This window comes from Auxenochlorella protothecoides (genome assembly GCF_000733215.1).
Source record: "Auxenochlorella protothecoides strain 0710 unplaced genomic scaffold scaffold17, whole genome shotgun sequence".
NCBI lineage: Eukaryota > Viridiplantae > Chlorophyta > Trebouxiophyceae > Chlorellales > Chlorellaceae > Auxenochlorella > Auxenochlorella protothecoides.
In genome coordinates, this window is record NW_011934486.1 from 29,841 (window position 1) to 56,587 (window position 26,747).

Genomic DNA, 26,747 nt, shown 5'->3' on the forward strand with positions numbered 1-26,747 from the left:
CCCCCCAACCGACCATACCCGCAACCCCCCATCTGCAGCGACATCGGCGGCTGCAAGGAGCAAATCGACCGCATGCGGGAGGTGGTGGAGATCCCCATGCTCCACCCCGAGAAGTTTGTGGCACTCGGGATCGACCCGCCCAAGGGCGTGCTCTGCTATGGGCCCCCTGGCACAGGTGCCGAGGCGGGATTGTTCCTTGTATCTAGAGGGAGGGCGAATACTCAATCTAGGAGACGGGAGGAAGGTGCTGCAAGAGGCTTGCAGTGTTAGGAAATGTGGCTTGGAGCGCCACTCGACCAATAAGCACCACTCCAGATCGTATGCCCCTCCCGAGCATGACTCATTCCCAAGGCCCATCCTCCTTTTGCCTCGCAGGCAAGACGCTGCTGGCTCGGGCGGTGGCCAACCGCACCGACGCCTGCTTCATCCGAGTCATCGGGTCCGAGCTGGTGCAGAAGTACGTCGGCGAGGGCGCCCGCATGGTGAGTCGAACAGAATGGGGGTTGGGAGAGCGCCCTGGCAGAAGCTCATGGTGTTGGTTTCACCGGCCGACTCTTGCAGGCATCTGCACACAGGGGTGCTCACAACAGGCGCTTACTTCCTGCAGTGCATTCCCTTTGGGCACCCTGACTCCCGTGCTGCCCTGGCTGGTTGGAGCTTTGGCGCCCATTCCCATCCCTCACCAAAACCCTCCCCCACACCTGCCTCGAAACACGATCAGGTGCGCGAGCTGTTCCAGATGGCGCGCAGCAAGAAGGCGTGCATCATCTTCTTCGACGAGGTGGACGCCATCGGCGGCGCGCGCTTTGAGGACGGCGCAGGCGGCGACAACGAGGTCCAGCGGACCATGCTGGAGATCGTCAACCAGCTGGACGGCTTCGACGCGCGGGGGAACATCAAGGTGCTCATGGCCACCAACAGGCCCGACACCCTGGACCCGGCCCTGCTGCGACCTGGGCGCCTGGACCGCAAGGTGGAGTTTGGCCTGCCGGACCTGGAGTCCCGCAGCCAGATCTTCCGCATCCACACCCGTGCCATGAGCGTCGAGCGCGACATCCGGTGGGTTTGGAGTCATGTGGTCGTGGCGTGGGGGAGCGCAGGGGGCGGGGAATGTCTGGAGGGAACCGGAGGGTCCTTCTGGAGGGAACGGAGGGTCTTTCTGGAGGGAGCGGAGGGTCTTTCGTCGGGCCAGAAGATGGGTGGCGACCCTGCGCTGCGCAAGGGGCAGCCCTCTCATCCAGACCGCTCTGTTGAACCTCTCCTCGCTCCCCACTCGACATCGACAGGTGGGAGCTGCTGGCGCGGCTGTGCCCCAACTCCACGGGCGCCGACATTCGCTCCGTCTGCACAGAGGCGGGGATGTATGCCATCCGCTCGCGGCGCAAGACGGTGACGGAGAAGGACTTCCTGGACGCCGTGAACAAGGTCATCAAGGGCTACCAGAAGTTCTCGGCCACGCCCTCCTACATGGTCTACAACTGAGCGGGGTGGTTTGTTCGGGAGGAGGGGTGGCGGGGAGCGGGTCCGGGAGGCCTCGGACGCTGCCCGGCCGGCGCCGGAGCATGCACTCCCGCTGGCATTGGGCTTGTGTGTGCGGCGCTGCCCCTTTCCCTCCTCACCCCTGGTCCTCAGCGATTTGTAACATGGGTCGCATGGCACATTGGCAAGGGACAGCAGCAGCAGCAGGGGGGAGGGGGACTAGACCCCGGGAAGGTACGCTGACTTCCCCCATCTTCCCTCAGGAGAACCAAAGTCGAGAGCAGGAGCTCGCTCCCCCTGCGCATCAGATGAACACGTCCAACTCGGCGCGGGCGTAGGTGTTGATGCCCTCGTCCTCCATGCGCGGGTAGAAGGCGGTGAGGGCGTCCTGGGACCCGATGTACAGGTTGTTGTAGTGCCGCCAGTACACCTCCCGCACCTTGCGCGCCGGGTGGAACAGGCCCTGTCGGGGTGGTCGGTTTCGGGTGTGTTTGCCTGGGATCTGGATTGTGTCACTGCGATCGTTCTCCGACACATCAACCTGCAGCGGCTCTGCGGCCAGCCAGCAGGCCTGCGACATCCCCGGCCCGGTCCACCCCGGCACCCCGCCCCGCCCACACCTGGAGGAGGAAGTTGAGGATGGTGGCGGGCCCCAGGGCGCAGCGGCAGCCGTCGATGGCCCCGGTCACGGCCTGGACGATGTGTGGCGAGGTCTCAAACACGTTGGGCCAGACCAGGTTGAGGAGGTGGAGCAGCGCGTCTTCGCACCCCAGCCCCGTCACCCCCAGGCTCATGTGCTGGATGACAAAGGCCGCGGTCTGGCGGTGCACCAGGTCGCGGTCGGTCAGCGCGTCCTCCAGCAGGGGCGTCACGGCGTAGATGTAGTCCTTGCCCATCTCCCCGATGTACTCGAACAGGAAGCTCAGGCTCTTCAGCACCCCATTCTGCACGTTCAGCTCCGGCACGCGGTACTCGTTCATCAGCGCGGGCAGCACGGTGAAGGGCGCGCAGGTCTCCGCCACGATAGCGATGGCCACGGTGGTGCAGACGCGGGACTGCCGCTCCTGCACCTTGAGGTTGTTCAGCAGCGTGACCAGCACGTCCTGGGGCCCGATGGCCTTGGCGATGTAGCCAAACGTGTTGACCGCCGCGCGGCGGATGGCCTTCTTGAACGCCTGGCAGGGTTGGTGGGTGGGTGGGTGGGTCGAGGTGGGTGGGGGGTGGGGGGTGGGGGGTTTTAGAGGAACTGCTTTTCCGTGATTTGATCATGAGACACGGACCCGACCCGGCAGGTCCTGCCCTCTATTCTCGAGCCCTCGCAAGCTGAATCACCCTGGACCCCCTCCCCGGACCCCTGCAAGTCTTCCCCCCAACCCCCCACCCACCCAACACACACACTCAACCCACCCTGAGCATGTCGAGGAGCTCGAAGCAGATGCGCATCCACTCGCGGGCGGGGACGAACTCTGCGCCGCGGTCGGCGATGCGCCCCACCAGGTCGATGCAGTTCTCCTGCACCTTCTCGTGCCGGTTCTTCAGGATGGGGGTCAGGCGCGGGAGCAGGTCCTTGATGGGCGGCGTCATGCGCGTCATGCCGATGACGTTGACGATGGCCTTGAGCGCGCCCAGCACCGACCCCAGCACGTCGGGGTACTCCTCCCCCAGGTTCTCGTACAGCACCACGCCCAGGTGGGCCAGCAGGCCCTCCTGGTCGCAGCGCTTCATGACGGGCGCGCAGCGCGCGATCAGGTCGGCGGCCTGCTGCCGGATCTTGGCCGACTTGTTGTTCAGCCGCCATTTGATCACGCCCGCGATCTGGGGCAGGTAGGGCTTGGCACGGGTGCCCAGCGCATTCACCACCGTGCCGAAGCCGTTGAGGACCACGGGGCTCTCGTCAGCCACCTGCGGGAGGTGTTGGTGTTTGGTGTGTGGGTCGACTGGACCATGTGTGTCTGAAGACTTGTGTGGGACGGTCAGGGGCAGGTGCGCGCTGTACAATGCCCCGGGCCCCTCTTTTGTGTTCTGTCCTCTGTGCCCAGCGCTCCAGGTCACACCACCACCCACTGTGCCCCCACCATCCCCCATTACCCCCCCCCTAGACGCCCATACCCCCACCCCCCACACCTGTTCCTGGAAGGCGTAGAGCACGCCGTCAAAGAGCTGCTCCTCCAGGGCTGCGCCGATGTCGGCGGTGCCCAGGGACGCGATCACCTTGTCCACCGTCTCCATCACCATCTTCCGGTACGGCTCCGACTCGTCCTTCAGGTCCTCCACCACCCGCCCCACTATCTCCGCGCAGCCCACGCGCTCCGCAATGGCCACCGTGGTCTCCACCAGCACGCGGTAGTTGCGGCGGTCCAGGGCCATGCGCCGCACCCAAAAGTGCTTGAAGAACTCCGGCAGCACCTCGGTGCGGATGTAGTCGGGCTCCACGCCCTCGGTCGCCACGCACTGCTTGACCACGCGCAGCACGATCTTCTTCATCTCCTCGTCGGGCGTGGCGAACTCGCGGAGCAGCACCACCATCACCTCCCGCGTGTAGTAGTTGGCGTACATGGCGTCCATGAGGGGGATGATGAAGCCGATGGCCTTGAGGTAGGCTGCCAGCACCTTGCCGCGCAGCAGGCGGATGCCCTTCCACAGCGGCTCCAGCACATCGTCGAAGGACTCGATGCCGTAGGGCGCGGCCGCCTCCGCCAGCGCGGAGACGGTGAGCGCGGTGATGGTCTTCACCTTCTGGTTCTCGTCGGCCAGCCCGCCCTTGACGATGTCCACCAGGGCGCGCAGGTGGGGCAGTACAGCGCAGCCCATGAGGATGCTGATCTGCTGCACGATCTTGATGCCCGTGTGCCGCGCCTGCCACGACTTCTTGCCTGGGAGGGAGGGTGATTTTGTGTGTGTGAAGGGGGGGGTGGATTCAAGAGGTGCAGGGTGCGTATTCAAAGACGTGGGGCACACCGGGTTGTAAAGGTGCGAGGGGGATGGTCCTCTCGAATGGCAGGCAAGGAATGCGCACAGGGCGGCCGCACTGCTCCTGCATCCCTTCAACCATTGAGTGGCCCGACTTGGGGGGGGGGGGTCTCAATAAAAAAATCAATAACCCCATGCCAACTCCCTCAAATTTCCTCACTCTGGCAGACAGCCTTCAAGAAAGGCAACAGCGTGGGTATCCCCAGGGCGCTGGCGACGACGGAGAAGGCGCGGGCGGTGGTGTTGCGCACGTACTCGTCCACGTTGTCGATGTCGGGGCGCATGGCGGCGATCATGGAGGCCAGCCCCGCAGCTTTGGCCAGGTTGGCGATGATCTCGCGCCCCTCCACGCGCGCGTAGTAGTCCTCGTCGATCAGAAGCGGCTCGATGACCACCAGGATCTTGTGCACAAAGGGGCGCACCAGGTCGTCCAGCTTGAACAGCACGCGGTCGATGACTTTGACCAGCAGGTGGCGCTCCTGGTCCTCCAGCGTGGGCGACATGAGCAGGGGCAGGATCTGGTTGAACAGCGCGCCCGCGCCAAAGTCGCGCGCCTTGTCGGTCAGCGCCCGCAGCGCCGACTTGCGCTGCGGCGGCGTCCCGTTCTTGACCTTGAGCAGGAGCTTCATGATGCGCCGCTCCTTGGCCTCCTCCACGCTCAGCTCGCCGTCGTCCACCTCCTGCAGCAGCTTGCCAAAGTACTGCTGGTCCTCGGGCTTGAGGTCGGGCAGGCCCTCCAGGGCGATGGGCACGTCAAAGGCCTGGCCCCGGTCCTCCTCGGGGATGCCATAGAGCGGGGTGCCGCCGTAGGGCGTGGGTGTCGCCGCCAGCTTGCGCGCCGGGGTCCGGATAGGCTCGTACCCGGGCGGCGCCTCCAGCACACGGTACCCGTCGCCAGCGCCGGGCAGCAGCGCGTCCAGGTCGGCGTCGCTCAGCGGGCGGTTGCGCGCCTCCGTCTCGCGCTCCACCTTGAGCGCGTGGTACAGCTCCGGGGTCATTGGCACGCCCGCGCCCGCCCCGGGCGCCCCCTCCCCGCCCCAGGCGGGCGTCTCCAGCCCCGCCGCGCCAAGGGGGGTGGCGCCCGTGCCGTAGCCGGGGGTGGCGCCGTAGGCGGGTGTAACCCCGCCCGCCACCGCGGCGGGCGTGGCGTCCCACCGGCTGCGCTTCCCTCCCGCCGCCTCGTCGGCGGGCGTGGCATCCCAGCGATTGCGCCGTGCGCCCGCGCCGGGAGTGGCCTCGCCCGCGTCCCACTTGGACGCGCCGGGCGCCGGGGTAGCGCCCCACGCGTCCGCCGGCGCGCTGGGCGTCGCCTCCACCGCGTCCCACTTGGACGCGGCGGGTCGCGCGGCGGCGTCGCCCGCGTCCCACCGGCTGCGCTTGCCCGCGCTGGACGCCGGCGCGGTGGCGGCTGACGCAGCGACTGGCGGCGCCAGGCCCGAGGCCTTGGTGGGCACGGCGTCCAGCGCCGCAAGCGCCGCGGCGTCCTCCTCCGCGCGCCGCTTCAGCTCGATGTTGCGCAGCGTGTTGTCCTGCTCCCGCGCCAGCTGCGCCTCGCGCATGACGTCGGCGTAGGTGCGGACCCGCGCGTCGGGGGTCTGGTCGCCCATATTAAAGGCGTCGTTGCGGTCGGGGGAAATGATGCGGTTGAGCCGGCGGCGAGAGTACTCACTCTCCCGGTCCACGATGCGGTTGGAGCCGCCAAAGGACCCAGCCTGCTTTGGGGGTCGGAGGGGAGGGGGGCGTGAGTGATGGTGAGGCAGGTGGGTGGCTCAGCGTCGCAGCCTTCAATGGAATACAAACCAGAGGAGGGGGGCCCACCGCCGTGACATCCTCTGTGCGTGTCGCTGGGCTCCCCTAAACCCAGTCGCCGCGCCAGCGACGCACCCAATACATCGGAAGACCCGGCCTGCAACATATTGGTGCAGTTTAAGGCCAGCCCTTGTGATGATCGACCCATCCGCACACACAGTCACTCCGTACCTGATCACCATCGTCGGACACGGGGATGTCGTTCAGCACCGATTTCGGGGCCGTATATGACGCCAGCTTCCTGTTAACAAGAAGATGTGAACACTGGCTGTAAAGAGGGCCCACCGGGTGCACACCACGACCCACAGACGGGACAGCAGTGGAGTTCACGGTCGCGCGCCCAGCCCCTGCAACCCCTCCACACTGACCGCAGGCCACTCACCCGGCCACCAGACGCTCCCTATCGTCCTGTTCATCCTCCTCCTCCATGGCGATTGAGGCCGTGTAGCCGTTTCCGCCCTCTGCTCCGCCATAGAGGTCTGCATCGAACACAGCCTTGCCGTGCAGGGGCACTGGCTCCTCGTTCGTCATGTACTACGGCTCCGCGGACACGAGGTCCCGGCCTGGGGAGGCAGGCCCGATGCAGGCAGACGTATCAGGAGATCGCTGGCTGGGAATCGGGCCAAAGAGAAGGGGCCTCCAGCAGCCAAGCCCTGGTCAGTGAGGCCGTGCTGGGGACTGCCGCACCGTAAATTGGCAATTGGTGAAGCAAAAGGACTCAAAGGTGAAGAGAAGGGCAGACACCCGACATCCGCGCGCTCAGGGACGGGCAGGAGGAGCTTGCTGGAGTGTAAGAAAGGAGGCCGGATAGCGAAAGGCCGTGGGGAGACGGTCGCGCGCGTGGGAGCCCTCCTCCCCGTCGATGGTTTGACGGCGCATGCGACGATGCGCATGTTGCATTAATATTTAATACAATCCCCGATACCAGCAGCCCCAAGATGTCGCTGTGTCGCACTGCACCGCAGCCCGGCGGTGTATGTGTCGGAGCCAGGCGCTCTGCCCAGAACGGCTGCTCCCCAGCAGGGCCACACAGCGCGTCGTACGGAGCGCCCAAGCCTGTATGGAGCAATATGTCTCGAGAGATGTGTGTACCTAGAGGGTCTGCAGGCCGGCAAGGTGCCTGGCATGTACAAGCCCATGCAGCCCCACAGGCCGGCCCACAAGGCCTAGCCAGTCCGTGAGTAGCAGGAGGGGCCCCTCGGACGTTGATTTGGGGGCGTGGAGTAGGTGAGGGAAGGGGTTGTGATATAAACCTGGTCCTGGAGCTAAAAAGCTCGCAATGCCCAGGGTACAGAGCAGTTACTGTCCTTCTCTCAGGCGGCCCAGACTTGCTTCATCATCACAAACCCGGCACTCCGCACCACTTAGCCTGCTCCCACCTCTGACACCCCTTCCCACTCAAACCCCTATTCCCCCCCAACCCTCAAGGCGTGTGATGCTGAAGATCAGCGGGGAGGCGCTGCAGGGCCCTGCCGGCTACGGCGTGGACCCGGCCATCCTCTCCGGCATCGCGCGCGATGTGGCGGCGGCCGTCGCGGCCGGCGTGCAGGTGGCGGTGGTCGTCGGCGGCGGCAACTTCTTCCGTGGCGTAGGGCGCTGGCCCGGGCTGGACCGCGCCAGCGCCGACTACGTGGGCATGCTGGCCACGGTGATGAACGCGGTGTGCCTGCAGAGCGCGCTGGAGGCGGAGGGCGTGCCCACCCGCGTGCAGACGGCCATCGAGATGCGGGAGATTGCAGAGCCCTACATCCGGCGTCGGGCGATGCGCCACCTGGAGCGTGGCCGCGTGGTCATCTTCGGTGCGGGAACGGGGAACCCTTTCTTCACCACCGACACCGCGGCAGCGCTGCGCGCCGCGGAGATCGGCGCGGGCGCGTTCCTTAAAGCCACGAAAGTGGACGGCGTGTACGACTGCGATCCAGCGCACCACGCGGGCGCCACGTTGCACCGCAGCCTCACCTTCCAGGAGGTGCTGCATGCCTCGCTGGCGGTGATGGATGGCACGGCCATCACGTTGTGCAAGGAGAACGACATCCCAGGTAGGGTGGGAAGGGGTGAGGGTAGAGAGGGTGGGTCATCATGAGACGGTGGTGTAGTATGGGGTGGGGGTGAATGGGTTTGTCGGCTGCGCATGAGACGATCAATGAGAACCAAGATCGTGTGCTGCAGCTCCAAGTCCGTGTTTCCCGCCGATTCTCCCCCCCACCCCTCTCCCAACTCCACCTCCGTTCCCCTGCTGCAGTGGTGGTCTTCAACCTAACCACACCGGGGACGATGCTCCAAGCCCTGCTGGGGGACTGGAGCGTGGGCACGGTCATCTCGAGCAGCAGGCAGGAGCAGGCCCAGCCGGCACCCACCGCGTGAGGGGCGATCAGGCCCCACCGTGGCTGGGCCTGCTGTATCAAACCTAGAGATAGTGTACTCAAAACAGTGGAAGCGGTCAGTGTTGTGTAAATCTGAGAGGGACACAGTGCGCAGCGGGGGGACCTAGGGCACGGGGTTACCAAAGTCTTGGCACCAGCTCATCAAGATTTCCCGTGATTTATTGTCGTCCACAAATCCCCAGGATTCGGCTGAAGCTTCGAGGAGACCCACGTACTCGGTGGTCTTGCATCATATCGAAACCGCGAGGGGAGGAATATACATTTAATCAGCATATTCTAGTTACAGAATACTGCACATCACGACTGAAACTCTGCATGGCCCAGGTCGTTGGGCTCCACATGAAAACGCTGCTGGCCACATATACCGGGCCCGCAACACGCACGGCATTTGCCACCGCTCCGTCATGTCCTTTTAGATATCTGGCCTTACATAGATCTGGCACAACGAGGCGAGCTAGGGCGTCGGTGCGGCCCATGTCGAGTACTGGCATCGCGGAAGTCGATGTGAAGGCGGCAGGCCTCGCTGCGACGTGTCCACGGGATGCCCTGATGGCCCGGTTAGCCAGCTTGGAGCGGTCCTTCGGCGCCCCACGTTTGAGCGTTGCCAAACGCAGCAGCGGAAAGGTGCCAAGATCTGCTTCCGGGCGCGCATTGTCCACTTCCCCCGGCTGGACGCCATCCACCAAACCCTTTGGTCGTCGACAGCCGCAGCGGCTCGCGAGGAGCCGCCCAACGCGCTCGTCCGGAGGCTCCCACTTCACATCCAACCTGCAGCTCTCCACCCCAGGCGATGGAAAGGAGGTATGAGTTGGCAGGGATTGGATGAGGGATGCTGGGGATTGTCTGCACTCAGGCCTGGTGAGGCACTGAAAGCAAAGCCATTCTGCACTTCCTCACTACACTCACCATCACACCAATCACGCAGCACCTCCCACGACTCAGCTTGGAGGAGGAGCGACAATTAGGCGAATGCATCCAGGCAGCAAGGCATCTCCTGGATGGCTCCTTGGACGGCCAAGAGGATGCCAGCCCACACGGTGCGCTGCTGCGTGAAGCACAGCTGGCAGAGCAGGTCCTGGTCACACGGAATGTTCGGCTGATATACCTGGTGGCCAAGCGTTTGAGGCATTACAGTGTGCACGCTGAGGTGAGCAAGGGTGTGCGGTGGGGCAGAGCAGCGTGCTATGTGTGCTACACCCCATCATGTTATCTGGCATATGCTCCGCAATCTGCTCGCACCAGGTGCACGCCAGTCTTCTTTTTGTAAAGATTGTTACGATCTTCTCCCGTGTATCTGCAGGATTTGTATGCTGAGGGCATGGTGGCGCTCCACAGGGCTGCCCGAGGATTCGACCCAGAGAAGGGTCATGCCTTCGCAACCTTTGCCATCCCTGTGCTGCATCGCCACCTGGAAAGGGCCGCGCAGTCCTTGTCTCGCTCCATCTACCTGCCATCTAGCCGCCTGATCCAGATAAAAAAGGCGAGGCTTCTTGAGTGGGAACTGCAATGACGTATGGAATGGTGTCACGGGAGTCCATGAGGGTGGGAAGTAAACCCATCCAAGCAATTTTAATCATCTCATACCGAACCCCCTCGCTGCAGCTGCGGTCGATGAGCTGGGCGCTGGAGACGCAGCTGGGTCGGCCCCCCACCGTGGCCGAGGTGGCAGAGGTCATGCAGTTGCCAGAGCAGAGCATCGTTGAGCTCCGAGCTGACGCCCAGGCGGCGGCCTCCCTAGAGCAGGCGGGGCAGGGCGAGGAGGACTCCTGGGTCAAAGAAGAGGTGCAGGCTCAGGGCCTTGACCCCAGCTCCCAGGCTGTCAGGGAGCTGCAGGGCATCTCCCTGCGCAGCCAGCTGGCGCACCTGCCCCCCGCTGAGTGTGCGGTGGTGCTGGCGCGACACGGCATGCTCGAGGAGGGTGGGCCCGGCATGACCTGGCAGGAGCTGGGGCGGTGGATGGGCGTGTCGGCCAACCGCACCCACCAGCTCCACACAGCAGCCATTGAAAAGCTGCGCAGAAACATGGTTGCAGACCAGCACTGAGTAGGATGCGATGATAGAACCATTCGAGGGCCCCCGGGCCCGAGATTTTATAGCTCGACCCTCCAACATCTTTCACTGAGTACTCTGTGATGCTGCTCTCGTCGAGAAGACAGACAGACTTGATCCCGTGTATTTATTCCTCCCCGCAGGCAGATGCACTGATGTAAACATTTCATTCCCAGTGAACACGTGTCAGAGTGAGATGGTGATACCAGCGTCAGGTCCAACAGGCAGTTGTCTCTACCCTCGTTGTTCAACCCTCGTACAGACCTCAACTTGACGTCTCTTCTGTGTGTCGGTGGTGAGTCGAGTGTATGATGGCTGTCTGGCTGGGGATTGGCTCATGAAAGGGAGCTTAAAGTGCTGTGCAGACATCTCCATGATCACCCTGCACAGGCTCAGACCGCGAATAACAACCACTGCACTCTGGGCAGCGCTGACCGGCAAGACTGGGACAGAGCGGACGAATCCGTTGTCAAACTGGCGGTGAGCTTCATGGCAGTCATCCAGCCAGGGGATTGCAGTTCAGGTTCGCCGATGACAGGTGTGAGCATCGAGGAAAAGAATGCGGAGGTAACAGTGCGCAAGGGCACAGTGCACAGCAAAGGGTTCTCTGGGTGCGAGGGTCACAGCTTGCGAGGCGCTTCTGGGACGGGGACAGGCATGCTGGTTGTATCCTGGGTGTCGGTGCCGGCCGGCCCCGCTTCCTGCAGAGGGATGGCGCTCATGCTTCCCTGCTCGGCGTTCCGGGCACACCCATCTGCCAGTTCAGGGTCCTGCGTGCCGGCACTCAGCTCCACCGTGGCCGAGGGCCCGCCTGCGTCGCTGCTGGGCCCGAGGGCGCCGAGATCCCCCTGCACCCCAGAGTCCGAGCGCGGCCGCTTGGCGGCCGGCTCCGCTGCGTCGACCTCGCCGCCCGCCGCGGCCACACTGCCCGGCCAGCAGCCGCCGAACATGGCGCCCGCCAGCCCCGGCGGGCAGGCGGCCAGCATCTCGCGCATGCCCGGGCCCAGCGCGGCGTCCGCCTCGCCACCGCCCGCGAGCGCAGCCGCCATGGCTGCCTGCCAGGCGGCGGCTACATCCCCCTCCGCCGCTGCAGCAGCACCTTGGCCGTCTCCCTTACCTTGACCCCCGCCCAGGCCAAGCGCTGCAAGGCGCAGGGCCTCCACGGAGCGCGGGGGCAGGCCGTGGAAGGCGGGGTAGGTCACCCCCGCGCGCAGGGCGCAGGAGGGGCAGCGGAAGTCCTCCGGCACCGCCTCGGCGCCGGCGCCCTCCTCGCCTGCCGGGCCGGGCAGGCCCACGCACTCGTAGTGGTACCAGTCGGAGCAGTGATCGCAGCCCAGCATGGGGCGCTGCTCGTCGTACGGCGCGCGGCACAGGCAGTACAGCTTGCCGCGCTCCGCCAGGTCCTCCGCCTCGCCAGGCACGCCCAGCGGCAGGCGCTCCGCCTCCAGGGTGAGGGCCGCGGCGGCGGCCGCAGCAGCCTCAAAGCCCTCGGCCTGACGGGTGACGGACGGGAATAGAAGAGTGGAGGGGTCCAACAGGTGGGCTGCCCGGAGAAAGGATCTTGATGGTGACATGCATGCCTGGAGGATTCTTCTCCAGCATCCCTATCACACTCGCCTCTACACCACTGCCCCTGCCATCATGTAAATCCCATCCTTGCACGCCCCATCAAGCAACCTGCACGGCATTCCCATCCCCCTTCCCGACCGCAAACGCACCGGGCTCGACGGCTGGAGGTGGGCGAGCACGGCCTTGGCTCGGCGCTGCCAGTCCCTGCACTGCGCGGCTGCCGCCGCGAGCCTGAACCCCACGATGTCGGTCTCGGAGACCACGCCGCAGCGCGCGGCCTCCGCCAGGAGCCTGGTCGCAGCTTCCATCGTTGGTTTCTCTGCTCGATACACGGGTGGGACGAGGGGTTGGCATGATGTACATTGCCGAGCGTAGGTGGCGCTGCAGCGTAGTACATTCAGCGCAAGAAAAAATCATCTGGGTCCATTGAAGTCCAGGGCTGTCCTGCCTGCCGCAGTGCCGATGCCGTTCCTTCCTCACCTGCGCTGCTCGCGCTCCACAGCGCCTCCACTTGGGTGCGCCAGCGGTTGCAGCGCAGCAGGCTCAGGATGCGCTCCGCAAACTCGGAGGCATCCAGCTCCATGGCCAGAGCTGCGGTTGAGAGAGTGAGGGGATGATGGAGATTTCTGAGGCCTCACGCCCGAGGGGCAGCGAGTGCTCGTCGGCCAAATTATCCGATGTAGCCCCATGCCCTGTTGCCTGCCACTGACAACCTTCTGCTGCCCCGTCTGCTGCCCCTTCCCCTGGCTCACCCGACTTGCACAGCTGGTGCAGCATGCCCTCAGACAAGGGGAGGATCTGGCCCCCCGTCTCCACCAGGCGCGAGGCGGCATGCACCTCCACGGCGCGATTGGTGGCCGTCTGCGAGGCAGAGTTTTGAGTGGGGAAGTAATGCGGGGGAAGGGTCGTGGGCGGCTGTACAACGGGATCACAGCAGCAGTCGCAGAGGAGCTGGAGGCAATGCACACGGCGGCATCATCTCATGTGCCATGCATCCACCCCGCTTCATCCTGGCTCCCTCCAAGCACCACTCACCGCCCAGCGGTCAAACTTGACCAACACCTTTTCGAGATCTTCCTCCTCCGCCAAGGACACTGGCAGGCCGCGAGCCTGGAGGGGAGGAGGAGTGGAGTGACCTCCATGAGTTCATGTGTGTTGCAAGTGTGAAGCTGGCCCTGGTGTGTTACCGTGCCAAGGCGAGGGGATGCCAGAGAGCCGCCTGTGCTCCCTCATGCATGCGCGAGAGACCATTTGGCCTTTCAGCCACCACTTGCCTGTTCAAGAAAAGCGCCCAGCCCGGCTCGGGTCGGCCGCCGCGTCTTCTTCAGCTTGGCCAGGGCGGCTTGCAGGGGCTCGCCGTTGTACTGCAGGGTGATGCGCCTCAGGAGCTCATGATGTAAAGAAACAACTTCCCATGTGCCCCAGCCATTATTGCTGGCGCTGGATCTTGTAGCACGACCTGCAAACATGCAGCCGCGCTCCACACAGGGCGACTTTTCCAGACCAGAGGCCCCCTCACTCACCCGCACGGCGGCGCAGACGGGGCAGGTGTACTTCTTGGTCACCTTGGCCTGGGTCTGGGAGATGCCGACGCAGCGCATGTGGAACCACTCCCCACACGAGTCGCACATGATCATGCCTGGAAGGGAGGAGGGGCGAAAAGGGTCAGGGGTGCTACATGGGAGCCAAGCACCTGCATATTACAGGGCCGGATCGCCCCCCTGAGGGTCATTCGCCGTGTTCATACTGTGCTCTGGCAGCAAGTGGCATGGAACATTGCATAACAACCCCCAAGCACCCCAAACTTAGGGAAACAGTGTGCCGCCGCACAACCACGCTCGGCATTCCCACTCACTGGTGTCCGCCTCGTAGGTCTGCTGGCACAGGCAATACAGCTCGCCCCCCTCGTCACTCCCCTCAGGCTCTGCGCCGCCCGTGGCCACCAGCTGCTTCTCGAGCTGGAGGAAACGATGGAAAAGAGAGCGAGATGAGCGGCGGGGGGGTAGGGACGTGGGCCTTGGGCATGCCCTTGCAGAGTCCGGGCCCTGGACTGTATGAGATATTCGCTTCTGCGATGTCAGGCAGCCCTCCAATTCCCCTCCTCTCCACCCCAACACACCGCTCCCAGGCACACCGCCCACACCAGTACCTCAAGGCGCCTCTCAAACTGCTCCACGGCGGCATCCACACTGCTGCCAATGGTTTCAAAGGTGCTGGCCAGGGTCAGGACCGAGTTCCGTTTCACAGTGCTCCTCCGGCACCGAGCCACCCAATCATCTGGCAAGCGAGAGCATGGGGTGCGAGGATGGGGCGAGGGGATTTTCGCAAATGACTCCCATCCCTCCTGGGCACCACACGCACACAGCCGTAGGGGCAGGTAGCTGCCTCATCAAGCCATCAGACCAAACCACCCGGCGCTCCACTTGCCAGCTGCCAGGACGGCGGCTTCGATGTGGCGCCGCAGGAGGGATGTCACCGGGGACGCCGCCGCCTCATCCCCGAGCTTGGCCAGGTCGGCATGGCAGGGGCGTGAATTGCCTGGGAGGTTTTTAGAAGGTTGGATGCTCCTCGGTGGGACGCGGGATGCGGCAGGTCTGTGCCACTCGAACGCACATTCGAGCCCCCATGTGGCTAGATCCAATCAGCCACCCCACCCAAGCTTTGTCTCTGTACTCCAGCAGGCAATGCAGCTCTGCACACCTCTTCCACCCCACCCCACCCCCCCAAAGACAAAGAAAAACCTACCGCAGGCATCACGCAGGGCCAGCACCCTGCCCTCCCAGGCCTGATGGTCTCGCAGCACGGCCTCCAGCTCAACGAGGTGGGCCTGGAGGAAGCCGAGCCCCGCGCCCTCGGCCAGCATCCGCTGCAGGGCGCCCGCCTCGACCGGGGCCGCGTCGCCGGACCCCGGGCGCCCGATGGCGAGCACGGCCTGCGCCTGCTCCTGCCACCGCAGCCCCACATTGACGTGCCTGGCGGGGGTGGAGGACAGGTGGGTGCTGGGGTTGGGGTAGCGTGGGCGGTGCAAGAGGGTAAGCATGGGAGAAGGGGCCCATTGGAGAGGTGGGGCTATGGCTGGCAAAGGGCAAGATGCAGGTAACATTGCATGTGAAGATCGGCTGGTTGGGTAGAGGAAGGCGCACTGTATAAGTAAAGGGTCAGCAGCGTAGAGGTGTACCTGGGTTTGACCCCTGCTAATTTCCTGGGCGTGCCAAAGCTGACACATGCTCATTATGTGCCACACAGGCGCCAGAGCCCCGCCTCACCTTTCGAGCTCAGAGAAGAGATTCTGTTCAACCGGGATGTCAGCGGCACCCTGCATCAGTGCCACCCCTACCTCGAGTGGGACCCTGGGAGGGAGGCAGTGGATTAGTGGATGCTGGTGGTGGCTCAACATTGCACTGCGCCACCAGCTGTATGTACTGGACCTTTGTGAATTGCCGGAGCTCGGCACACGGTGTGCACTCTCACTGCCATCTTGCGATGACACCGGGCTCCCGCACAATCCTGAACAGGGACCCGCCGGACACTCACCTGGCTGCCGGCAGCGCCTCGGGTGGGCCGACACCGTCTCCAGATGCTGCGTCGGCATCGCCCTGCATTGGTTCGGGCTTTACATACTGACCGGCATTGCTGAGGTCTGTCTCAGCTCCAGGCTCGCAAGGGCCCTCGCTGTGCACGTTTGGTGCCATCGCCGCCGGCCTTTCCACGCTTGAGGTCTTGCCCGGCAGGGAGGGCGGCTCATCGGCACTTGGCGCCGATGTGCTGGCATCTGCAGAAGACCGCACCCTCTCGTCCAAGGGGGCCTGCCCGAGGGTGGTTGGGAGATGGAATTCATCCACGTCGGCATTGCCGCCACTGCTGTGCTCAGCACCACGCTCTGTTGACTGCAGGCGGGCCAGCACCTCTCGCGCCTGTCGATTCCAGATCAGCCCCTGCTTTCAGGGAGGGAGAGTGATGGGATTGATGGTCAGGTAGCCCTAACCTTGCGTGCACTCGACTGTGCGCAATCGTCCTGCGCCTCAAGACCCAGAGCATAGGGTGCCAGCTCTGCTGCCGTCGCACGCGGTGAAGATTTGCGCCCACCTGATCGCCGTCTCCCTCCACTCACAATACCCCCCCCAACTCCGCTGCGTACCTTGGCCTGGGCCAACAAGTGATCCCGCTCCTCCATCTCCACATGGACGCCCGCGCCGGCGGCCAGCAGGGCCTGCAGCTCCTCCAGCTGGGCGTCGCCCACGCTTTCCAACTGCAGCATGGGCCAGGCCGCCTGCAGCCACGCCTCCGCATGCTGCTGCAGCGCCGCCAGGCCTGCCGAGAGGGTATGCGGTGTTCACGAAATGGAGGTGTCCTCGACGTGCGCCGGGCGGTGTTTCAAACCAGCGCGGCATGTGAGAGAAGAAGCCCTTGAGTGGCTCTCTTGGTGACATGGCATGCACATGGGCCAAAACTCAACCCACCAAAACCCAAACTCCCCTACGTACCCTTTGCCTCATCTGCCCGGATGAGCAGGCCCTCGTACTCCGCCAGCAGGCCGCGGATGGTGGCCAGGGTGGGCATGCGGCCGCCTTCCACCGCCCCGACCGGCGACCGGGGCCCAGCGTGGGCGCCAGCCCCGTCACCACTCGACCGCTTGCTGCTGCGCCTGCCGCTGTTTGCGGTGGAGGGCGGTGCTGCCTCCTCCATCGTTGCACCCATGCTTCCAGGCTGGGCCTGCGTCACGGCCTCGTCGTCGGCAGACGGCGCAGGAGCCGAGCCATCGAGCGGCATGTCTGCACCTGCACCAGCCGTGATTGCCTCGGGCGCTGCATCGCCCTGCTCCCCGGCGCTGGCCTCAGCGGGAGCAGGAGAGCCCTCCTTCTCCGCCACGGACTCGGCCTCCGCTTTGCCAGGTGTTTTCCCCCCCGCCGTGGCGCCTCCTCTGCTCTCTCCAGCAGGTTCTGGCAGCCAGCGCCGCGCCCGTGCCAGCCAGCCCTCCGCCGCCAGGAGCGCACCCTGCAGCGCGCTCCCCCTTTCCAGCTTGACTCCCAGCGCGCTGCCCCGCTCTACCATGGCCGCCAGGGGGCCGCGGTCGGGGCGCTGGTCTTCGCCGAGACCGGGCGCCTGGGCCGCTTCCAGGAAGGCCGCGGCCTCCCGGTCCCAGGCCTCGGCCGCGGCGATCTTTTCCCGCAGGCGCACGGCCAGCTCGCAGTCCCCGGCGCCCACGTCCTCGGCCTGGCCGTCCACCTCGTGCAGGGCGTGCAGGGAGTTGCGATTGTTGAGGGCGCGCCGGGCCGCGTCCTCCCACTCCCGCCTGTGAGTAGATAGGGGGTTGGGGCAGGATGGGGGGGGGGTTACGAGTGTATACAGGGGTGTGCAGCGCTGAGATGCAGAGTGCGAAACCGCCATGTCCAGACGCAGCAAAACCAAACCAGGTGGACCGACGGCGACCTGGCAGAGCACCGAGACAAGGAGTCCCACAGCAGCCCCATCACCTGCGGATGATGCCGCGCAGCTCCTCCACCTCCGGCAGCTCCACCGGGAGGCGCAGCCCGGCGTGCAGGGCGTCCCGCATCCTCTTCAGGGGCGCGCGCGCGGCCACCAGGGCATGCATGCTCGACTGCCAGGCCAGGCCCTTGGCGATGAGCGACTGGAGCAGGAGAGTGCGGGAGAATGAGCAGGGAATGAGGAGGTGATGGGTTTGAAGAGTCCGGCAACAGACAAATACCCCAGACCCCGTTCCTTCCTCACCTCGACGGTCTCCACCTCGGGCATGGCGGCCGGGAGCTCCCTGCTCTCCTCAATCAGTGCTCGCAGGTCCGCCAGCGGCGCCCGCATGCCCAGCAGCTGCTTCACCCGCCCCGCCCACGCCTCCAGCCGGTCAAGGGCGAAGCAGAGCACGGGGTAGAAGGGGACGTCACAGCGCAAGGTCACCGCGGCGGCGCGCAGCGCCTGCAGCCCCTCCAGCGTCGTCTCTGCCTCGCCCTTGCGGCGGCGGGGGCCGCCCGCCAGCCCCGGCAGAGCGGTGCGGATGGACTCGCCCAGCTTCCGGGCAGCAGCCAGGCGCTCCCGCAGCAGGCGCACCTCGGGCATGATCACTGGTGCACGTATGCGTTAGTGGGGAACAGGGTTGGGAGGAGCGGGCAATGGGGAGAGAAGAATTGCGCCTAGCGCCTGCGATCAACCCTCTGAATGCTCGACAGGGCTCTGGTCTGGCAGATATGCCACAGCATTTAACCCTCGTGCAGTGCATTGCAGGTAGCCGGCATTGCTGCAGAGCTCCAAGCCGGGCCTGCCCTGCCCTCCAACCCGCCATCCACCTTTCCCAACCTGAAATGGCGGCGCCATCGGAGATGAGCGCCTCCATGTCCTTCATCTCCATGCTGCCGCGAGCAGCCATGGCCGCCTGCAGGAAAGGGGCCACCCGAGGGATGAGAGGTTGGGGTAAGCACGAAACGACATGGGCAGCGGGAATTACTGGCTCATGATCCCAGCGCCAATGCACACTTTTGCTTTCGCAAAGCGACGACAGCACCCGGCACCTCACCGCCCGGCCCTCCACCCCACCCCCAACCTGCGTGCGCGCACGCCACTCTCGCGCCCGCTCCCCCAGCTCCTGCAGCCGCTCCAGGCCAGGCGCGGCGGCCAGGGGTGGCGGGTCCAGCCCCAGGATGCCCTCCAGCTCCTCCGCCGCCGGGCGGGAGGCCAGCGCGGCCTCGACCCTGGCCAGGTACGCCGCCGCTTCTCGGAGGTGCACGAACGTGGCCTCCACGCCGTTCTCGTCGTCCACTGTAAGATGATTTTGTGGGTGATTCTGTTTGTAGAATCAGATGATTATAGGCTATTGGAGATGAAAATGGAGGCCTCAGTGCACAGCCTCCCCGGAAACTTCCCACTTCGCGTTCTTTCGCCTCAGCCCTCTCCAGCCCCTGTACTTTCCTTCGCCCCCCCCTAAAAAACTCCACACACGCCCACCTGCGCCCCAGGCGTACTGCTTCCCCTCCTCCAGCAGCTCATCCAGATCAGCGGCCAGCCGTCCTCCCCGGGCCAGCGTCGCCTCGCAGCGCTCGCGCCAGAGCGCGTGCGCCTCGCCCAGCCGGGCGAGGCGCTCCTGCAGCGCCGCGGCCGCGCCGGGGGGCGCCAGCGAGGGCGTGGGTATCGTGGGCGGGGGAGCAGGGGTACTGGCAGTCGACGCAGATGCAGGGTCTGGGCACCCCCCCTCCCGTCCGCCGCCCGCTGCCCCGGCCAGCTCGGTCATGAAACCCGCCAGGCCGACCAGGTCGTCCTCCTCCCCCTCGCCCTCCTCCTGCGCGGCAGTGTCCTCGCCGCTCTGTGCCGCGTCGGCGCCCGCGAACCCCGCTTCGACAGCCCCATTACCCTCGTCCGCTGCGCGTCCGGCGACGCGCCCCACCACCCCCTCCAGCTCGCGCGTCGTGTGGCGGAAGGCCAGCCGCAGCCGCGCCGGCTCGCACTCGCACAGCGCGGCGACGTGCGCGGCGCAGACCTGGCGTCCGGGTGCGCAGCGCGGGCACTCCAGCGCGCTCAGCGTGCAGTGCGCGCCGCACAGCGCGCAGCGGGCCGCCTCGCCCTCCGCGCGGCGCGAGTCGGTCGTGCCTGCCGCCCACACCGCCAACCGCGTGGCCAGATCGTCGTCAATGCAGCGGCGCAGCTCCCGCGCCAGCCAGGGGCAGGCGCTGGCGGGCAGTGCGGGGTCCTCCGCCCACTGATGGATTTTGTTTTGGGGGGTGGGGTACGTGTGTGCTTTGTAACGATGGCCCACAGACGCATCCCTGGGCTGCTGGTCCGACCTTGCTGATGGCCGGGAGCTTGAGGTGCCCCTGCATTGCTGCAGATCCGCGACCCCAACACTGAAAGCGCACTGGTCCCTTCCAAGCTGCACCACCGGGGTCCAATCCCCTGGTCCTCCCAAAGAAATGAACGTCCCACAAAGAAGCACAGCAATCTCAAATTTCCCGCTCCCGCGGCAGGATGCCGACACACACACCTTGAGCAGGACCAGCTCGTGGGGCCAGGAGGTGGGCCGGCGCAGGCGGCGGCAGCGCTGCAGCCGCGCCGCGGCGTAGCGCAGGCTGTCGGGCGTGGCAAGGGCCGCGGTCTCGGACAGGTTGGTGCCGCAGGACAGAGAGGCCGCGTATGCCATGGGGAGGGTGACCACCACCTCGCCGGGGTCCTGACAGGGTGAGTGGCAGGAGGAGGGTGTGTAGACGTCGGGGCAGCTGGAGGGGGCACGGCAATCCACAATGGATTGCCTGTGCATCCTGGCTCTGCCGCACCCACCCCTTGCAACAGACCAAGCCCGTTCAGGATGAACACCCCTCTCTTGCAGGCGCTGACTGCCAGACCTGGGTGAGGCGCGCCACGGGCACGCCGCGTGCGACGAGCTGACGGGGGCTGGGCATGCACAGCGCGGCGTCCACCAGCCCCGGGCAGCAGGCGCAGGCCGCCGGCTGCAGCGCCCGGAAGGCCTCCTCAAACGCGCCCGCGGCGGCGGCGGGGACTCCGTACCTGGCAAGGCGAGCGAGGCAGGGCTTTGTCGAGGATTATGAGTGATGAGAGGCCGAGAGGATCCTGAAGTAGCCTGGGAAGTGCACAAACGACCAGCCGCGAGTTCTCACCACTGGCTTCCAGGAGAACGCAGGCAACCCCTGCCCGCAACAACCCGCGCCTCACCAGATCTTGGGCGCCCCCGACTTGAGGTACGAGAGGGAGTACAGGAGGTCTGGGTGGGCAGACCAGCAGGAGGAGGAGAAGACCATGCCGGCCTCCAGCCTTGGAGCCAGCGTTGCTGTGGGATGTGAGGGTGGAGTCAAGTGGGTTACACGCCACACCGTCGATCGATATGTGCTGGAACTTCCTGCCCAAGCAAAAGCGAGGCCATCGCTGTGGACCCTCCAGCCCCATCCAGTGGCAGACACCCGGCAGGAATCCACTCCTCCTCACCCCGTTCAGCCTCGTCCATGCATGCCAGGATTGAGCCTGGGCCAAGGTCGCAGAGGGTCCTAAGGTCGCTTGCCTCCTGGGACAGGGCCGTGGGGTCGGTGCTGCCATGCAGGACCTCCACTCGCTCGGTGCCCCCCTCCACAATCCCCCAGAACGCAGCCTCGACCTCGTGGGGTGGGCGCTCCTGTGAGCGTGGTAGGGCGTTGGTGAGCGTAGGAGGATGAATTCTGCACACGATCCATGCTGGCATGGGGCCTGCAGAGAGCAGCCTCACCTGCTTCCCGCCCCGGCCGAACCAGGCTGCTTCAAACTTTCTGGCGGCAGCCTCAAACTCGAGCAGAGTCAAGGATTTCCCAGCTTTGAAAGCACTTTTGGAGACCTCTGTTGGATGACTTTGAGAGATGGTCAAGTGGGTGAAGTATGAGACTCACCGTTGCTGACCCATAGGGGGGCCCAAGTTGGCGCTCAGCGATCAGGGGCCTGCCCTACGTGTCGGGCGGCCGGGATTCCGCGCGCGCGTCAACCCTCCGCATGCCAACCCGGACATCAGGGCGCAAACGCGACATCAGGGTGCCCGAAATGTCGCGAGATAACATGTTCGCCTCCCTTAAGTTATTCTCAAAAACCCAACGTCACCTTCGAGGATGCAACTGGGGCATATCCAGTCACCCACCGGGACACTGGAGAGTGGGGGCTCGAGGCACTGCAGATGCCAGCCCTTGTCGCATCGGTCGCAGAGGATAATGCGATCCTCCGCATGGCCCCCTCTGCAAGCCTCACAAACCATGGTGAAGATGTTCTGCGGGACCTTCCCTCCCGATGTGTCAGCCGAGAGCGATGGACTAGGCGAGGGCTCCTCCACCGCCTCCTGTGAACCTCGAGCGGGGATGAGGGTCGATGGCACAGCCTCGCCCTGAGACGATTGGGCGATACCAGAATTACCATGTCAAGGTTACAATTTGCCAACACCCCGACTGACACTCACCCCCGCGCTGATGATTTTCTTGGTGCCGACAGCCTTCGCTCCACTCGCCGGCGTGGTTCCAAGCAGGGCACCCAGTACCTCTGCTGCTGCTGTGGCATCGATCTCACCGCCACCGTCGTTCTCTACGCCATGCGCGTCCTCTGCATCCGAGCCATCGTCAAGGCCTGCAACTGCACGGGAAACGGCCGACCGTGGTGACTCCCGACCCAGCCACGCCCGGAATGCCCTCCGTGACCAGCATGAGCATCATCTGCGATTCCCATGCCCTGCACAATGCATCCAACAGCCCAACTGCATCACCCGTCGATGTCTCGGCGTACCGCGAAGGCAGGCGTCGCCCTCGTCCCCGCGGAGAGTGACGTTCTCGTAGGCCAGCAGGAGGTTTTCGTAGGCCGAGCGCAGGCCGAGAGCCGGGACTCCCAGGGATGCATCAATCTATGGTATCAGGAATGCCACCATGGGGTCATCGGGAGGGTCGAGAGGTCGTGGCGGGCAGGTGTGCGCCCCGATGATGGCGTCCGTCGGGGCATCCCTCACCCCCTCCCGCACCTCTAAACAAGCTGCTATCTCGCCCCAGCGGCAGTCTTGCTCCACAGAGTTCCAACCGCCGGCAGCAGTCACTCGCGTGAAGAGGTCATGGAGGTCCACCTCGTGCCCCGCCACCACAGGGTTGCGCCCTGGCCTCTGGCCCCTGGCCAAACAGAAGTCGGCGTAGCTGTCCCTCCAAATCCGGGCAACACCTTCAGTGGTCTTGTGCTGGAGGCGGGCCACAGCCTGCAGCTGGGAGCACAGTTGAAGGCTGGCAGGGTCGATGGGCGGAGCCCGTGGCCAGCACGCCGGAGGCCGGATCTTGGCCAGGCCCACCAGCCCCTCCGTCAAAGGGCGGACAACAGAGGCGATGTAGGCTGCCGGGTCCGTCCACTCCTCAGGACTGGGGTGGAAGACAGGGGCAGGGGGGAGGGGGGACCCCACCCCCCTGTCAGACAATTGCCCCATCTCAGCCCCTCTCCTCCATCATCGCATGGTTTTAGGATGTAAACTGATGCTAGGTGCAACTCATATTGTGCACATCCCTGGTAATGTGGGCCCACACTCCTAAGGGTGGGGTGCATCTGAAGGGGGCGAACAAGGGCGCGGAGTCGGGGTCCCGGCGTGAACTCATCGCATGGGCGCCGAAACCAAAACACAACCTACCTGAGGGCACGGGCAGGACGAGCAAGCAGAATACTCATTGTAAGCTTGTAGCGTGAATTTGTGCTCACAGGACGAGTTGTGTCCGTGCATGAGACCTCGCAGGCGCGCCGCAAGGCTGGTAGGGTTCCTGTGACCCTGCACAGGGCCAGCTTGCATGGCCTGCGCGCGACTCGCTGCCCTGCGTTCAGTCCTGCTCCGATCGATCGGAGCATCCCCACGGAAAATCATCTGGCCAGGTGGGCTGGTGGTTGTCACCGAGGGCGATGCACGGGCTCCGCCCCTAGGTCACTGCCCTGCGGAGACCCTTTTGTCAATCCGCATGTGGCTTGCCGGCACCAATGCCTTCCCCCTGTCCTCCCTTCCCAGCCACCTCTAGGCCTCATCCGGCGCTCGGCTTCTCATCTGCACCCAGACTGGTGGAGAGCAGCTCGAGCATGGCGGCTGCAGGGACGGAGGTGTCCTGTGGCCTCCTGGCCGGCCGCCACGATGCATACGATGGCATAATCCTGGACCCGGAGTCAATCCCACAGAGCCCCGCCACCTTCACCGAGGCGCTGCAGGTCTCCATGGCCGCGTGGAGGGGGGCCGGGGTCAAGGGCGTGTGGATGCGGCTGCCGCCCACCCACGCCCACTGCATCGGGCACGCCGTGGATGCCGGCTTCGAGTTCCACCATGCTGAGAAGGTGCGGGGGGTTGGCGGAGGATAATGCAAACACCCCATCACCAACTGCTGCACGGCTGGAGTCAGAGATATATTATGCATATGATGTCCACCATCCCCGAATCCTTGCCTCCCAGGAGTATGTCATGCTGACCTGCTGGCTACCCAGGGATGTCCCCTCCCCCCTCCCGCCCAATGCCTCCCATCAAGTGGGGGTAGGGGCTTTTGTGGTGAATGAAAAGCGGGAGGTGCTGGTGGTCCAGGAGAGACTGGGCCCGCTACGAGGAAAGGGCGTCTGGAAGCTGCCCACAGGTCCGATGAAGGGGGATGCTGGTGCAGAGGAACGACAGGGTTGGGGAGAGGATGTGCTGCAAACTTTCCATGCACTGTGAGTTTGGAGCTTGAGACCGGATTGCACATCCACTATTGATGAATTCTGTCTACACGTAGGTCCTTAGCTGTGCCAGTGGGTTCCTGATGCTCTCACTCACCAGCCCTGCCGATACCTCCTGACAGGACTCGTGATTGCTGGCGAGGACATCACCGAAGCTGCTGAGAGGGAGGTCGGTGAGGAGACCGGTATCAAGGCCAAGTACGTTTCCCAAGCACCATTGGTCACATGTTCCAGCTTGGAGGGGAGTCACCTCCTGGGGGCTTTGATAAACGACGGCAGTGGTGGAATGTTGCACAGCAGGCACAGGCACAGACGACCTGCCCTCGCTGCTTGGAACCGACAGGTTTGACGCAGTGCTGGCCATGCGCCAGGCGCATGGCGTCGCCTTTGGCAAGAGCGACATGTTTTTCCTGATGGCCCTGAAGCCGGAGCCAGGCCAGGAGGTGAGTGATGCCGGGAGGCATGGTGTGCCCGGCAGTTTGGCTGATGGGCAGGGTTCGGGATGCTCACTTGCAGCCTTTGCGGGCATGTGCTGTTTGAAGCGACGCCCAGCAGCCGCCGTGCCTGCTTCAGGTGCACCATCGCTGTGATGAGTGAACCCCGTGCTCGCCACGGCCAACATCTCGTGTCAGCCCTGCCTCTGATCCACCCCCGCCAACGAGCAGAAGGTCAGCTTTCAGGCCGCCGAGCTGGAGTGCGCTGCCTGGATGCCTTTGGATGACTACGTCGCGCTCCCCACCCACACCCCCCTCAACCTGCGTCTCATGAACTCCTGCCTGGCGTACCTGGACGGAAGTTACCGGGGACTCTGGGCCCGGAGAGTCCAGTCAGGGTTCAAAGCCACGCAAGACCTCCTCATGTTTGGGGAGCAGAGCCTGAGTGGCGGCAGGGACGAAGACGCATGGCTGGGCCTGGTCAAATGAGGGAGGTGTCGGCGGGTTGTAATCAAGCAGCATTGACAAGGGTGTTGCATCATTTCAGAGAGTTTGACAATGAGGGCCACTATGCAGCCAATGCATTTGCTGCATAAGGAGGGCATCAACAGATGCCCTACAGCTCGATGTCGCAAGCATGTCGCTCCTTCCAGCAGAGTTTGTATGACTGGCAGCTACTGCCTGTTCTCGCTGTAGATTGCAGTGGGCAGACGGCATGTCGGGCATGCGCGCGCCCTGGATCGCCTGCCCTGGGCAGCAGTCCCCTTCATTATGTCCAGGCACGGTGAAGGCAGTGCATGAGTGATCAACAAAACGCCTCGTCGCATGCATTCCAGCAAGATTGGAGCTTCATACAGTCCAGGGCCTCGTGCTATTCAAACGTTTCGACACTCGATCACTCTGGCGTCCTGCTACTTGCACTTCCGGAACTCTATCTGAATATTAATAATTCTAAAAGTAGCTATCTCATTACGATTTTGTAATCGTTGGAGATCCCGAGTCCCAATCCCGGGCACAAGGTGCTGCACCCTGCTCTGCACCACGACCCCTCGGGGCCATGGCCTCGCCCATGGTGGTGGACTTGGGCAGCCACGCCATCAAGGCCGGGCGGTCTGTGGGGTACCCCAGCGACACCGAGCCCAGCGTGGTACGAGGGCATCCATGCATGAGATGGGTGAGGCGGGCACGCTGTTCAGGGGTGCCTGTAAGCGAAAGCTAGCCATCCCCACCCCCCCTCCTCCATCGCCTCCAGGTCCTGCCCTGCACGGTCCAGGACTCACGTGTGACGGTCGTTGAAAAGCTGGTGCACCCCATGCACGCTGGGGTGGTGACGGACTGGGAGGGCCTGGAGACCCTGCTCCATTACACCCTGTTTGAGGAGGTGAGTGGGGCGGAGGAGCAGCCCCGCAGGGGGTAGGAATACAAAGCATGCACAGGCCCTTATGGTTCCTTTCCATGCCTGCCGGGGTGCTCAGTGGGTGGCAACCTTCTGGCTTGCTCCCTAGGCTGCCCTTCCCCTGGCCGCCCACCATCCATCGCACCCACAACACACACGCCGCAGCTTGGCTGGGCCCCAGAGCAGGAGGGCCAGCTGCTGGTGGCGGACCCCGTGCTTTCCTCCCGCTCCGACCGCGAGCGCCTGTGCCAGCTTGCCTTTGAGGGCCTGGGCGTGCGTGGGCTGTTTGTCGCAGACCAGGGGGTGCTGTCCCTCTATGCCGCCGGCAAGACCTCGGGCCTGGTGGTGGACTACGGCCTGGACAAGACAGGCGCGTGGATCGGTGGCTGGCTGGGTATTCTTGGGAGGGAGAGGGAGGTGGGGTATCTTCAACTGGGAAAGGAATGGAGGCTGTGGGCAGCTGCCACCCCCTCCCTGTCTCAG

General features: G+C 64.7%; 9 protein-coding genes across 9 annotated transcripts in view; 6 read left to right on the forward strand and 3 right to left on the reverse strand.

Annotated features, from left to right (window-relative positions):
- The window catches only part of F751_1584 (26S protease regulatory subunit 7), a gene marked incomplete at both ends in the record, with an annotated part of 3,458 nt that extends 1,976 nt beyond the window's left edge, over nt 1-1,482 (forward strand). The window contains 4 exons of the mRNA XM_011403959.1: nt 39-175; nt 376-482; nt 722-1,059; nt 1,287-1,482. Of these exons, the coding sequence (XP_011402261.1) occupies nt 39-175; nt 376-482; nt 722-1,059; nt 1,287-1,482 (778 nt within the window). The remainder of the gene's footprint in view (nt 1-38; nt 176-375; nt 483-721; nt 1,060-1,286) is intronic.
- Nucleotides 1,483-1,562: 80 nt separating this feature from the next.
- On the forward strand, nt 1,563-1,817 carry F751_1585 (hypothetical protein; the record flags this gene model as incomplete). Its single annotated transcript, XM_011403960.1, has 1 exon — nt 1,563-1,817. One exon carries the CDS (start codon nt 1,563-1,565, stop codon nt 1,815-1,817), a length of 255 nt encoding a protein of 84 aa, XP_011402262.1.
- On the reverse strand, nt 1,784-6,789 carry F751_1586 (Splicing factor 3B subunit 1; the record flags this gene model as incomplete). Its single annotated transcript, XM_011403961.1, has 8 exons — nt 1,784-1,942; nt 2,100-2,654; nt 2,887-3,381; nt 3,604-4,352; nt 4,610-5,435; nt 5,583-6,161; nt 6,430-6,499; nt 6,641-6,789. 8 exons carry the CDS (start codon nt 6,787-6,789, stop codon nt 1,784-1,786), a joined length of 3,582 nt encoding a protein of 1,193 aa, XP_011402263.1.
- Nucleotides 6,790-7,340: 551 nt separating this feature from the next.
- Nucleotides 7,341-8,622, forward strand: F751_1587 (Uridylate kinase; the record flags this gene model as incomplete). The annotated part of the gene is made up of 3 exons (XM_011403962.1): nt 7,341-7,357; nt 7,687-8,297; nt 8,501-8,622. The coding sequence occupies 3 exons, from the start codon at nt 7,341-7,343 to the stop codon at nt 8,620-8,622; spliced, it is 750 nt and encodes a 249-aa protein (XP_011402264.1).
- A 1,631-nt stretch (nt 8,623-10,253) lies between these two features.
- On the forward strand, nt 10,254-10,685 carry F751_1588 (RNA polymerase sigma factor SigA; the record flags this gene model as incomplete). The annotated part of the gene is made up of 1 exon (XM_011403963.1): nt 10,254-10,685. The coding sequence occupies one exon, from the start codon at nt 10,254-10,256 to the stop codon at nt 10,683-10,685; it is 432 nt and encodes a 143-aa protein (XP_011402265.1).
- A 626-nt stretch (nt 10,686-11,311) lies between these two features.
- On the reverse strand, nt 11,312-20,659 carry F751_1589 (Lysine-specific demethylase 5B; the record flags this gene model as incomplete). Its single annotated transcript, XM_011403964.1, has 22 exons — nt 11,312-12,184; nt 12,410-12,579; nt 12,741-12,851; nt 13,013-13,121; nt 13,296-13,370; nt 13,784-13,899; nt 14,116-14,218; nt 14,410-14,537; nt 14,664-14,798; nt 15,006-15,232; nt 15,527-15,610; nt 15,795-16,195; nt 16,399-16,571; nt 16,745-17,553; nt 17,735-17,889; nt 17,991-18,214; nt 18,570-18,645; nt 18,814-19,028; nt 19,215-19,350; nt 19,516-19,962; nt 20,245-20,430; nt 20,603-20,659. 22 exons carry the CDS (start codon nt 20,657-20,659, stop codon nt 11,312-11,314), a joined length of 5,010 nt encoding a protein of 1,669 aa, XP_011402266.1.
- A 267-nt stretch (nt 20,660-20,926) lies between these two features.
- On the reverse strand, nt 20,927-23,417 carry F751_1590 (Lysine-specific demethylase 5C; the record flags this gene model as incomplete). Its single annotated transcript, XM_011403965.1, has 6 exons — nt 20,927-21,045; nt 21,201-21,384; nt 22,264-22,349; nt 22,506-22,620; nt 22,735-23,116; nt 23,380-23,417. The coding sequence occupies 6 exons, from the start codon at nt 23,415-23,417 to the stop codon at nt 20,927-20,929; spliced, it is 924 nt and encodes a 307-aa protein (XP_011402267.1).
- A 396-nt stretch (nt 23,418-23,813) lies between these two features.
- F751_1591 (Nudix hydrolase 8) lies at nt 23,814-25,357 on the forward strand (the record flags this gene model as incomplete). Its single annotated transcript, XM_011403966.1, has 5 exons — nt 23,814-24,062; nt 24,178-24,352; nt 24,557-24,632; nt 24,778-24,877; nt 25,100-25,357. The coding sequence occupies 5 exons, from the start codon at nt 23,814-23,816 to the stop codon at nt 25,355-25,357; spliced, it is 858 nt and encodes a 285-aa protein (XP_011402268.1).
- A 580-nt stretch (nt 25,358-25,937) lies between these two features.
- Nucleotides 25,938-26,747, forward strand: part of F751_1592 (Actin-related protein 7) — a gene marked incomplete at both ends in the record, with an annotated part of 2,617 nt that continues 1,807 nt past the window's right edge. The window contains 3 exons of the mRNA XM_011403967.1: nt 25,938-26,015; nt 26,121-26,249; nt 26,430-26,681. Coding sequence (XP_011402269.1) covers nt 25,938-26,015; nt 26,121-26,249; nt 26,430-26,681 — 459 coding nt within the window. The remainder of the gene's footprint in view (nt 26,016-26,120; nt 26,250-26,429; nt 26,682-26,747) is intronic.